This window comes from Mustela lutreola, chromosome 5 (genome assembly GCF_030435805.1).
Source record: "Mustela lutreola isolate mMusLut2 chromosome 5, mMusLut2.pri, whole genome shotgun sequence".
NCBI classification, from domain to species: Eukaryota; Metazoa; Chordata; class Mammalia; order Carnivora; family Mustelidae; genus Mustela; species Mustela lutreola.
This window is the reverse complement of record NC_081294.1, coordinates 102598110-102610870: the sequence shown is the minus strand read 5'-3', so window position 1 is coordinate 102610870 and position 12761 is coordinate 102598110. Positions and strand designations below refer to the sequence as shown.

The 12761-nt window shown below is 34.6% G+C and overlaps 1 protein-coding gene across 2 annotated transcripts in view; it reads left to right on the top strand.

Moving 5' to 3' along the window:
* Positions 1–12761, top strand: part of CERT1 (ceramide transporter 1) — a 110400-nt gene that overhangs the window by 87743 nt on the left and 9896 nt on the right. For both annotated transcript variants that reach the window (XM_059175267.1, XM_059175268.1), the window contains 3 exons: positions 7166–7261; positions 9882–10014; positions 11014–11084. In XM_059175267.1, coding sequence (XP_059031250.1) covers positions 7166–7261; positions 9882–10014; positions 11014–11084 — 300 coding nt within the window. The remainder of the gene's footprint in view (positions 1–7165; positions 7262–9881; positions 10015–11013; positions 11085–12761) is intronic.

Genomic DNA, 12761 nt, shown 5'->3' with positions numbered 1-12761 from the left:
TCCTAGCTATCTTTTGGTTAGGCCACTGGTTTTGGCTTTGAATTTTTAAATAGTAACAATAAGCATTAAAAAGGCCGTATCTACTAAATAGTTCCTCTGTCAGGCTTGCATGTGCCCTTTGTATCGTCTGCTGTGAATAGCTAGGAACTTTGCCATATAGGAGGTACTCCTGAACGATTTCAAACTGAATTGCAACAAGTAGAAGATAATCTGGTTTTTAAATATCATGTAGTATCTCTTTCTTCAGACAGGATTCAGCAACTTTGATGAACATGGTTTACATGATATGTTAGATTACAGCATAAAAGCAGGTTTTAGCAGCCCCAGTTGTAATTTACAATATCTCATAATTGAACAAGGAAGTATCTTTTTAAATATTTGTCTCATTACTCTTGTCATACTAAGCTCCATTTAACTGATTTTTGTTATGCAAATTACCTTGGATATTATAAATTAATATTCCTGTTCAGATGCACTATTACATATTTAGGAATTTAAGACAGGAAGCTAGATGCTAACAGTCTCTGTCCTCATAATATATAAGTCAAATTATTATCGAAAGAATGATTTTTAGTATCAGCATTAGTTTTTAAAATTCTTCAATCCTTTTATCTTTGCCATTCAGCTTTGTATCTTTATGGTGATTGTATTTTATTGCATTACATTGTGTTACCTTACGATAGGAAGCTGAGCTCTTTAGTCAGAACGACTGAGTTTAAATCCTGCTTAGTTGCGTGATCTTGGACAACGTTTCTACTTCTTCTGTGCTTCACTTCTGTGATTTAGCTAGGACTGTGATCTGACTAGAGCCTGGCATGTTGTAAATGCTAGATAAGTGAGCTTTTATTAGCTATTATATAGCTGTTTATTAGCTATTTTTATAATAATAACAATTTCTTTGAATAATCAATTTTCTACATTATTTTTTCTCTATCAGAGTACAGTTGAACAATGCAGGGGTTGGGGCACCGACCCTTCCAGTCAAAAATCCACATAAAACTTTGACTCCCCCCAGATTTAACCACTAATACTTAATAATAGCTTATAATAATATAAACAGTTGATTAAAATACATTTTATATGTTATATGTATCATATACTATATTCTTACAGTAAGGTAACTTTGAGAAAAGAAAAGAAGAGTATTGTAAAGAAGAGAAAATACATTTACAATACTGCTCTATATTTATTGGAACTAATCCATGTGTAGGTGGACCTGCACAGTTCAAACTCTTATGTTGTTCAAGGGTCAACTGTATTCTAGTAAATGTTTTTTAAAGTCATAATTTAGAACAGATTTCTTAGTTTACATATGAATAAAATTTACATTTGTTTTTTAAGTATGCAATAAAGGTGAAAGTTAAGGTTAAGGCCCAAAATGTATTTTTTTTACTTTTGCTGCTTTTTTTCTCTTTGAACTTTTTTTGAGAAAGAGATGTATCAGTTCTGCATCAGAAATCACCCAGAAACAAACTTATTCCAGTATTTCTTAATTTTGTTCATTTATGCAAGCTTTTTATAAGATTTTATTTATTTGACAGAGATCACAGGTAGGCAGAGAGGCAGGCAGAGAGATGAAGGGAAACAGGATCCCTGCTGAGCAAAGATCCCGATGTGGGGCTCGATCCCAGGACCCTGGGATCATGACCTGAGCCGAAGGCAGAGGCTTAACCCCTTGAGCCACCCAGGTGCCCCTATGCAAGCTTTTTAAAAGCATCTCATATTTGCAATAAATCAGTGACAAAATTCTGCTACACTCCACCTTGCATTAAAATAATAAAATAACAGACTAAAGCCCATGAGTACTGGTGACCATTTTCCCTCAAATTATAGGAATACACAGGCTATAAATGAAAATGTAATGAGAGCAGTAAAAGAGTATAAGCCATAATAGATGCCTCTATTGGACCCAACCTATAGAGCTTTAAAAGAGCTGAAATTCTTCAAATATAAATGAATATCTACACAGGTGCCCAGATTTTTACAAGATTTTGCCAAATTGTAGCATACTTTTTAATATTTTGTGTAACTCAGGTATATAAGTTGAGAAAGATAATTCTGGTGCGATTTTTTCTAATATGTGATGCTCATGATAATTCAGATTCTGTTTTTAGCTATTAATTATTGTACTGTTTTATATGCCAAAAGAGGCAGAGTTGCAGAAGAATGGCATTGAGTTCTTTAAATATTTATTGTTCTTGCTAAAACATTTGTTGTCATTAGCAGACTTGGGCTCTAGCAGTTAATCTCTTTTCCCCCTTTATGTCCATAGTGATACTTTATTATTGTGGTAATTATGTATTTAACCCTTCCTGTGTTTATTGTACAATAATACATTCTAATTTAGCAGAACTAGAAAGTGGAGTAAATAAAATCAGCCACATATGGATAAATACACACACTTTAGTAACTGTTTTTTTCTACCAAAGTAGGCAGTTTCATATATACTATTTTGTACCAGCTTTTTCTTTCTTTCTTTTTTTTTTTATAGTGAAACCCATTTTCCCATCAGTAAACATGGGTCTTCATCTCCTTGTCTGTTAATATGGATATACATATAGGACTTACCTACTTACCTAATATGGAATATTTAGTTTATTTTCAGTTTGTCTCCATTATAAATAAATATTATAAATAGTGCTGCAAGAGCATACTGATATATATACCATCCATATGTGTGGTGTGTGTGTGTGTGTGTGTGTGTGTAATATATGTATGTATCTTTGTACACTTATCCAGTTATTTCCTTAGAATACATTCCTAGATGTGGAATTATTAAGACAGAAGCTTCTGAGGTCACACACTTCTGAGGTCTTTTTTATTCTTAATGCCAAACTGTTCATTAAAAAAGTTGAGCTAAGCAGAGAGCCCGATGTGGGCCCCAATCCCAGGACACTGGGATCATGACCTGAGCCGAGGGCAGAGGCTTTAACCCACTGACCCACCCAGGTGCCCCTAAAAAGTGGTATTTTTCCTTCTTGGCTTTTTGCATTTCTTTTTTTTGTTGTTGTTGTTTTTTATTATTATTTTTTTTAAGATTTTATTTATTTATTTATTTGTTTGTTTGTTTATTTATTTGACAGAGAGAGATCACAAGTAGGCAGAGAGGCAGACAGAGAGAGAGAAAGGAGGAAGCAGGCTCTCTGCTAAGCAGAGAGCCTGATGTGGGGCTGGATCCCAGGAACCTGAGATCATGACCTGAGCTGAAGGCACAACCCACTGAGCCACCCAGGCGCCCTGTCTTTTTGCATTTCTTTAGTGAATTGACTATTCATGTCCTGTACATTTTTCTCTTGGGTTAACAGTACATTCTTAATTTGGTTTGTTTTTTTTTTTAAGATTTTATTTATTTATTTGACAGAGAGATCACAAGTAGCAGAGAGGCAGGCAAAGAGAAGGAAGCAGGCTCCCTGCTGAGCAGAGATTCCCGATGTGGGACTCGATCCCAGGACCCTGAGATCATGACCTGAGCCAGAGGCAGAGGCTTAACCCACTGAGCCACCCAGGCGCCCCTTAATTTGTTATTAGTAAATTATTCCATCCAACAAATCCCTCTGACTCTGTAACAATAAGCCTAGTTGTACTCCTTTCACATGAGTGAAAGGAGAGAAGAGAGATCTCAGCAGTCTTTGAACCCGTCTAGACTTTTGTTCATTAGAATTTTGTTCCTTATATATTTGTTTTATCATCAATAAAAATTGATGACAAAAAAGAGAAGAGAGATCTCAGCAGTCTTTGAACCCATCTAGACTTTCGTTCATTAGAATTTTGTCCCTTATATATTTGTTTTATCATCAATAAAAATTTCTGTATTGGTAATGTTAGAAAAATCCAGTTAGCCTTCTAAAATGGCATACTGAGTGACTCAAATGGGTGGTAGAAGAAAAGGCTAGAATTGGTATGCCATCATCTCTTATTTTAAATGTGCTTTATCTCCATTTTTCATAGTTCATTTGTTAAAATGCTGTGTATGTCAGCTTATCATTTTCAACTCTAGGTCCAGAAAAATCAGGGCATGATTCCTGAAATTATGTGTAGTCAATTTAAAACTATTAAACCAGATGAAACCTGCCTTAGTTATTCTGATCCAGTCTTTTATTTCTTAAAGTGACACCAGATGTTACTAGTAATATTGTTTCCTAGTGTATCAGATTTTGAGCCTACAAAAAAGTAAATTTGGCTTCTGTTTTATTATTGTCATCCAACGCAATGGCCCCTTGTTTCCCAATTATTTGTGAAATGCAGTCATAACTGAAAACAATAAACAGAGCAGGTCATTACGGTAGATTCGAAAAGCCAGTGTGGTCACAAATGCCCAAGTCACTACCCCAGTAGTAACACTTACTTCCTCACATTTTATTGCGGTGAACATGAAAATCATTCGAGTGAGATTTTACCTGCATCACCTCTCAGATTCTTAATCTCAGTGTTATTACTTCAAGGAAGATGCCATAATGGGTAAAGATACCATGATGAAAGCTTTGCAGAGACGGTTACTCTAATAATTGGGTACTTTAGTTTCTTTAATTTCCTAGAATCACAGCACAAATTCATCTTTTTTATTTCTTTGTTGAACTTATTGAAGCCCCTTAAGTCAGGGAAGTACATCAGAGCAAAAGACTAAACAGTTTTCCATAGATGCAGTGGTAACTGTGGTAGTAATACCATTTTTTCATCTTTCTAAAAAAACAATGTTAAATGCACTTACCGTACATTGTTTTAACCTATGTAAATAGCTTTCACTTTATATTTGTGGAATCTAGTTTCTTTGGGACCAAAACACAAAACTATCTTCTTATTATTGAAACATTTGAAATAACTTAGCAGGAATAATCTCCCAAACGAAAATACAATTACCTGCATACTTTACAACAAAAGAGTTTAACACAGTACTAAATGTTTTTTTGAAACAGAACTCTTTGTTTTTTAGCACAGTAAAATCTTTTACATAACAAGTGGTCTACTTAAAGTAGGTCTTATTTCTGGGGAGCATTTCTTTCTGCTTCTAATCTGGTAATAAATATTGGTGTTCTGAAGTCCTAGTGTCCCACTTACAAAGTACATATTCATATCTAAAAATTTTTTAAGATCTTAGGATCTAAAAAGGGTAAAAGTTTTTCCCAGTCACACTGTGACACAGACCAATGAATCAAGCCAATTCTACAGCAGTTGTTTTATTTATGTATACTAACTGGAACTCTCTTTCTTCCTTCCTCTTTGGGAACTCAAGTATGTTTTGTATGTCTTCATAACTTGGAAATCCTGTATTAGTTCTCCTTACTCTCTCAGAGCAGATTTCAAAATTAGAGAGGCACACAAATTTTTCTAGGCAGCCCCTGGAGTTATATTTTCTACTGAAGCCTTTATATAACCATAGAATATGGAGTGCCTAGCTGGCATGTGACTCGATCTAAGGGTCATGAGTTCAAGTCCTGTGTTGGGTGTAGAGATTATTTAAAAAAATATATCATAGAATGTACTGTTTGTCACATTTTTAATTTTCTTTCAAACCTTTAGCTCAATACCATTCACATTGTTTTGAAGATTATGAATAAAGTTATAAAATGTTATGTTAGTGCTTTATTTAGTACTAAAATAATTGTAGAACCTCAGTATAAAATTTTTATCAATACCTTTAAGATTATTACCAATTAGGGAGATACTTAAAGTCATACCTACAAGCAGAAATGGATTTTGAAATCTAGAAAACTTAATGTAGGAGAAGTACATGTCACTGTTACATATTGATAACATCCTTCTGTGTAGAAAAATTTACCCCCAGAGTTAATAATTTTAGCAATTTTTGCCATAAACCATTACTGTATTTTACTTGAAAATATGTGTAAACCTGGTTCTAATTCTATATCCCTAATGAATGCAGTAGATTTTATGTAAAATAAGTTGTCGAATTTAGGAATAAATTAAGTGGAAGTATAATATATATATTTCCAACGCTTTCCTGCCTTTTCTGATGTACTTATTATATAAAACAAAATTATGAGTTAAAGGTTAGTAAATGGAATGTAAAAAAAGTGTCTCTGCATACATGATAAAGGAAGCAACTCCATAAACCATCTTTTTATCATCTATTTAAAAAGATGTTTGAAACTAGTAGTGTTTACGAATAGCACTCACATGAAATCTTACCAGTGAATCTGTGGATTCTTGGGAGTGTGAAATACTCAGTGTTTTTTGGTTTTGGTTTTGGGTTTTTTTTTTAATTTTATTTGTTTATTTGACAGAGATCACAAGTAGGCAGATAGGCCGGCAGAGAGAGAGAGAGGAGGAAGCAGGTACTCCACTGAGCAGGGAACCCAATGCGGGACTCTATCCCAGGACCCTGAGATCATAACCTGAGCCGAAGGCAGAGGTTTTAACCCACTGAGCCACCCAGGCACCCGAAATACTCAGTTTTATTTGCTTATATAAAATGTGTAGGAGTAATTTGTGATAGTTAAAAGCATAGGTTTTATTTAAATTTCACTAAAAAGACTAGCTAGTAATTTAAAGACATTAAAAGGTGATTATTTGTAAATGTTTGCAGATGTGCATATTTGCACTTTCCCTAAAAGAATGTAAAACAGTGAAATTGGAGTCAAATAAATCGGGCTTAGGTTAGTTTTTTTAATGTGGCTTATATTGTTGGTAGAAGCAAAATCTATCAGTGAAGCAATGAAAGTTTTGTTATCCTTTTAATAGGGAAATCTTGCCATATAACATTCTATTATCTTTGTAGTCTTAAACATAGAAGCATTGGACTAGAACAACTTGTGTCCCTTTTACCCTTAGTGTCACATGATTTTATGTTTTAAGACATTATCTCCGTAAAAAAGCATTTTATGGTTAAGGAAGAATTTTTTTCCCCCCAGAAAAATGCTTATTTTGCTCACTTTATTTAAGCACATTAGACCAATATATGTTATTTGAGTGAAGCATCTTCTTTCTCTCGGTTTCTGCCCCCTGTCATTAACCTGGATATGATACCTGGAATGTGGACTAAACCCTTCAGCACTGTATAAAATATACTAACCTTTGTGCATTTGGTTGCTGAGCTTTCTAAGAACATTTCTGAACTGAAACAAACTGAATATCATTCTGTCTAAGAGATTATGCCATCGCTATTCATTGGATATGGATTCTTAATGGCTTACTTTTTCTTTCCAAGGTTGAAGAGATGGTGCAAAACCACATGACTTACTCATTACAGGATGTAGGTGGAGATGCTAATTGGCAGTTGGTTGTAGAAGAAGGAGAAATGAAGGTAATTCCCAGTAAAATGTTATAGGTTGCTAACTGCAGCTCTGTTAAGGTCATATTATCATTACTAACCATTGATGTGAATGAATTTTAAAATTCCTTTTAAACGGATTACTACATATGTTCAAAGAAACACCAGATACTAGGACGCAAAATGTACTTTGGCTTTTACACAGTCTCTTTAAGATCACAGTAAAAATCTATGTACAAACCGTCCTGTTTTACCTGGGCCATGGAGAAAATAAAATTTGGGTGTTTACATATGAATAAGTCATAATTAGTTGCTGGGTATTTAGATATTTCTCTTTATTGTTTAATATACTAAATATTGTACCCAGATGTCACTTTGTTGCCCTTTTTTCCTGTCCCTCACTTGTCCTTTCTCTCATTGCATCCTCTTTGAATATTTGGAGATGGGTCTGCTAATCTTATTCACATCTTTAAACAGAAGAGACAAAGAGCAAAGAATAAGTTTTATAGATGGATTCAAAACAACAGCTGCATTGAGTTTTGGAATACTTATGCCCAAGGCACTATGCTAAAGATAAAGAGATATTTAACAAGACTTTTTCCAAGCTGAAACTTTTGTTGGGGAAGGAGGATATTGACATTATTTGTTTCTATCTGATAATGTATCGAATGAAGATGAGTAGTGAAGAAAATTGGAAAAGAAAGATCTCTGTGATTTGAAACAGATTGTTTTATACTGAGGAGAAGCATTTGAACTATGTCTGGAAATGGAAGCAAGATTGTGACAAAGGTGATGCGAGCGTATTTTAGATTTAAAAAAATATATATATATATATACACACATATATGTGTGTGTGTGTATACACACACACACACACATAAACAAGGGAAAGCTTGAAAGCAAACTTCTTATTCAGGAGTTTTGCATAGACAGTGTTGACCAGAATTATTCTACCAGGCCAGATACAATATCAGATGTTGGAATGTCTTTTCCTCCTGAATAGGGGACTAATTAAAAAATATGAAGAAACAGCAGATGAAATATCAGAATGTTAGCTATAAATCTAATAAGTCAATTGGAGGATATTGCTTTAGATCAGCAGCCACTAGGTCTTGCTAATGTGTTACCTGAGAATTAAAACAATGTTTCTGTCATAGCTAGATAATCAATCACAGGCCCTTCCCACAAGAGTAGGCCCCAGAAGAAAACCAGGACACAAGCTCTCTGTAGAAAAAGGGGTGAGCCAGGCCTCTAAGTCCTTATTTTATACTCAACATTCGGATAAGTCCTTGTTGCCCGCCTTGGGAAGGGAAAGTGAGGGGATAAAGAGAAACCAGGAGTGACAGTCTAGATGAAGTCCCTCTGTGTGGAATGAGAAATAGAGAGTAAGTGTTCCTACAGCCCACAACCTAATAGAGAGAGGGCTTGGGTTATGGATAGTATAAAATAGTCCACCAAGGAGAATAGTCTGTTGTCTGTAGCAATAAGTTAGCCACTGCATGCAAAGTAACATTTTAGGATTGGGCTGATAAGGAAGAAACTAAGAGAATCAAGTACATGGGAATGAAGGCCTACCTAAAAAAAGTAGCCAGTAATATAAAAGTCAGGCTGTTAGATGTCTTATAGAAGATTAATGACAGATGAGCTTAAGAGCTATGTGAAGTGTGAGGAGGAGTTAAAAGTCTAAAGTTTCCAACTTGGGTGACTGGGAGGATAGCCGTCCACATAACATGAATATAAGCATGTAGGGAAAAGTAGTTTGGTGAGAAAGATTTTAAGAGATTTTTAAGAGCTGTATGTGAAATGTGCTAACAATTTCTGGAACCATAAAGCACTCCATAAACTGAGAGCTGGTTCTTCCTACAGTAACATGATTATTCATTTCTGAAAAGAACTTAATGCAAAACTTCCTAAAGTAGAAACCTATAATTTTGAGATAATTAATTTTACTTAGCACTTTAGGTATACAACTTTGGTATTTAAAGGAAAATAGCATAGGGATGCCAGGAGGCTCAGTTGGTTAAGCTTCCAACTCTTGATTTCAGCTCAGGTCATGTTCTCAGGGTCATGAGATCAAGCCCTGTGTTGGGCTCTACTCTGAAAGTGGAGCCTGCTTAAAATTCTCCTCTCCCTCGCCCTCTGCCCTTCCCTCTACTCACATGCTCACTCTCTCTCTCTTTCTCTCTGTCTCTAAAAAAATAAAAAATACAAAGCAAGATAGCATAGATCTTCATGCCATTTTAGCTGTGAGTCATTGATTCAACAAATAATTGAGAGCCTGCTGCTGTGTTTCAGATACTACTCTAGATGCAGGGTATGTAGCATTGAATAAAATTGCCTTAAATCAGTATCCTTAAGGAGATGATGTTTAAGCAGGTTTAATTTAACAACTCTTGTAATTAGGTGTTCATTGAATATGTATGTTTTTCATAGTTGAAGTTTACCCCAGATCTATAGCTTTAAGTATTTTTTATGTGTTGTCAATAATTTGAGATTTTATATTTTCTTTTAGCAGAATGTTTATGTTCCTTAAATAGTTTTTCATAAATGAAATTCCTAAAAAGCAGCAAAATTTTAAATCTTGCTTCCAAGTTTGTGCTTTAGGAGTTTGATTTTTACTTTTTAAACAGGTTTTTAAATATATCCTCTTTAGGTATATCGAAGGGAAGTAGAAGAAAATGGGATTGTTCTGGATCCTTTGAAAGCTACCCATGCAGTGAAAGGTGTTACAGGACATGAGGTCTGCAATTACTTCTGGAATGTTGATGTTCGCAATGATTGGGAAAGTAAGCTGCCATTATTAATATACCTTAATATAATTTTTATTTTGAATTTATTTTGAATATAATGTTAAATCCAATCCAGTGTTTTGCATCTCACCTACAGTTTACAAAGTCAGTGTAGAAAATACCTGGAAAATCTGGTAATAGCTTGCACTTACTTTTTTTTTTTTTTAACTTAATTTAAATAGAGCTTTACAGTGAAATAGAGCTCATACAGTGTTACAAAATGCTTCTGACTATATTACAGCATTTGATTCAGTACTTCAATAAACCTGCATGTTAGATAGATGAAAAAGTAAAATTCAGATAGGAGATAGGTTAAGTGACTTGACAGAAGCCACAGACCCTAATTAGTGGAAAGGCCAGGACTAAAATTAAAGATTTCTGCTTTATCATCTACTTTCCCAGTCTGTTTTGTTTCCTTGGTAAACCCTAGACAAGTCCTGCTGTGATCCGTTTAGAGTTATTCTTGTGTGGTGTGTGTGTGTGTGTGTGTGTGTGTGTGTGTGTGTGTGTGTGTACATGTGTGCATGTGTGTGTGTGCGCGCACACGTGCATGTGTGTGATCCTCTTAGGAACAAAATTTCATAGATACAGATAGTTGTGAACATCATAAGATGTTTATCAGTGATAGTTTGATGTTCTTTTTTCACAAATGTAGTCACCTAAGCCTTTATAGAACAGTTTATTCAGCTTCAATAAATTAGAGATTACAAGAAATGGTCATAGTATTAGATAGGAACTTATGTCTGAGTAATGCAGTGTGATTAGAATTGCTTTCTTGTTGTGGAAGCTAGATACAGGGCCAAAAGAAATGAGATTTCCTGGTGATCATGTCTCATGGCCACTGTCTATAGCCCTAATATGAAGTATTAGCTACTTTCCCTTTGGACTTAGCCAAGATAGGGCAGAATCCTGCCTGTATTATCACAGTGTCCATTAGTATAACTGAAGTTAATCACGTTTTAGGAAGAGGCTACTAATATTTTCTCTTCATTTCAGCAACTATAGAAAACTTCCATGTGGTGGAGACATTAGCTGATAATGCAATCATCATTTATCAAACGCATAAGGTAAAGATTTCTTCATCCCAAAAGGATTTCACTGTAGTTTAAACTGAGACATAGAAATTCTCTAAAGTAAAATTTGGCAGGAAATTAAATGCCATAAAAGATCCCAAGATTTTATTAATGATGCATGAATGCCACATATTTGATAGGATATCAGCTCCTTTAAAGCAGAACCTGATTCGGGACGCCTGGGTGGCCAGTTGGTTGAGCAGCTGCCTTCAGCTCAGGTCATGATCCCAGCGTCCTGGGATCGAGTCCCGCATCGGGCTCCTTGCTTGGCAGGGAGCCTGCTTCTCCCTCTGCCTCTGCCTCTGCCTGCCACTCTGTCTGCCTGTGCTCACTCTCGCTCCTCTCTCTCTCTGACAAATAAGTAAATAAATAAAATCTTAAAAAAAAAAAAAAGCAGAACCTGGTTCAGAAAACTGGAAAATGTCCAGGAACAGTGTGTTTGATAAAGATCTCCAATAAGTTACGTGCACTTAAAGTTTAGAGAATACTGAAATCCTGTTAAATGTTTTTGTAGCATCTAGTCTTTATAGGAGATGAGTGATTGTTACCAAATACAAAAGTGAATCATAGTTTCCTGTGACCATAGTAATGACGGGAATGAAAAGTATATTATTGATATCTGTTAAGACTGATAGATATGAAAGTCATCTAAGTGGATTATCTGAAAGCAAGTGAAAATTGCTAAATGTAACTATTAAGGAGTTGGTCATATACCAAGAGCATACAAAAACATTGTCATTTAAATTGATTCACTTTCATTTTACTTTTACTTCATCCCTTCCTCTGCTATTCTAGATATTTAAAATAGAAGAATTAATATTTCTCTTACCTTATTCTGCTCTGTTCCCTGAAAATTGCCAAATATGTTGTGTAAAGAACAGTAAACGGGGTGATATGTGGGAGGGTGGGCAGAATAAATGAAGGGAATTAAGAGGTACAAACTTCCAGTTATAAAATAAATAAGTCACAGAAATGAAAAGTACAGTATAGGGAATGTAGTCAGTAATATTGTAGTAAGGTTACAGTAACAAATGGTGACTACACTTACTGTAGTGAGCATTGAGTAATGTATAAAATTGTCCAATAAATACGTTGTACACCTGAAACTAATATAAGTTTTAAAAAGGAAAATAATAAAAAGGAACTGTGATTTTGGAAGGATCCATCCAACATAATATAATATGTTACATAAGAAATACAGTACTTCAGTAGGTTCTTCATTTTTCTCTTCTTTAAATGACTTTTTAATTGACCTGAATGTATGACAATATTATGAGTTATGTATTTCTTGAACTCAGTTTTGTCATATGAGGCATCTTGTATGTACTGATTTTGAGCTCGGCTTGATTTTACATGGTAGCTGATCAAGAAATGTGTAAAAAATACATTATAGGTCAACTTTCCTTCAGTTAAAAAAGAAGTGTGTAACAAGATTCTCCTTTAGCATACACATTTGGGGAGTCTAAGGGAAACTTAAAATTTAGTAAATGTTAAAAATACCGATTAATTACCTTATAATTTGGAATGCATAGAAAGAGTAAGAAGAACCTTACAATCTGAAGATAATTGATCTTGGAAAACAGTCTGCTTGAAAGCATTTCAATTCATAAATTGGAGATGGAGGGAAGGATTTATATAGGTTGTATTACAATCACTTTTGAAAAATAAAGC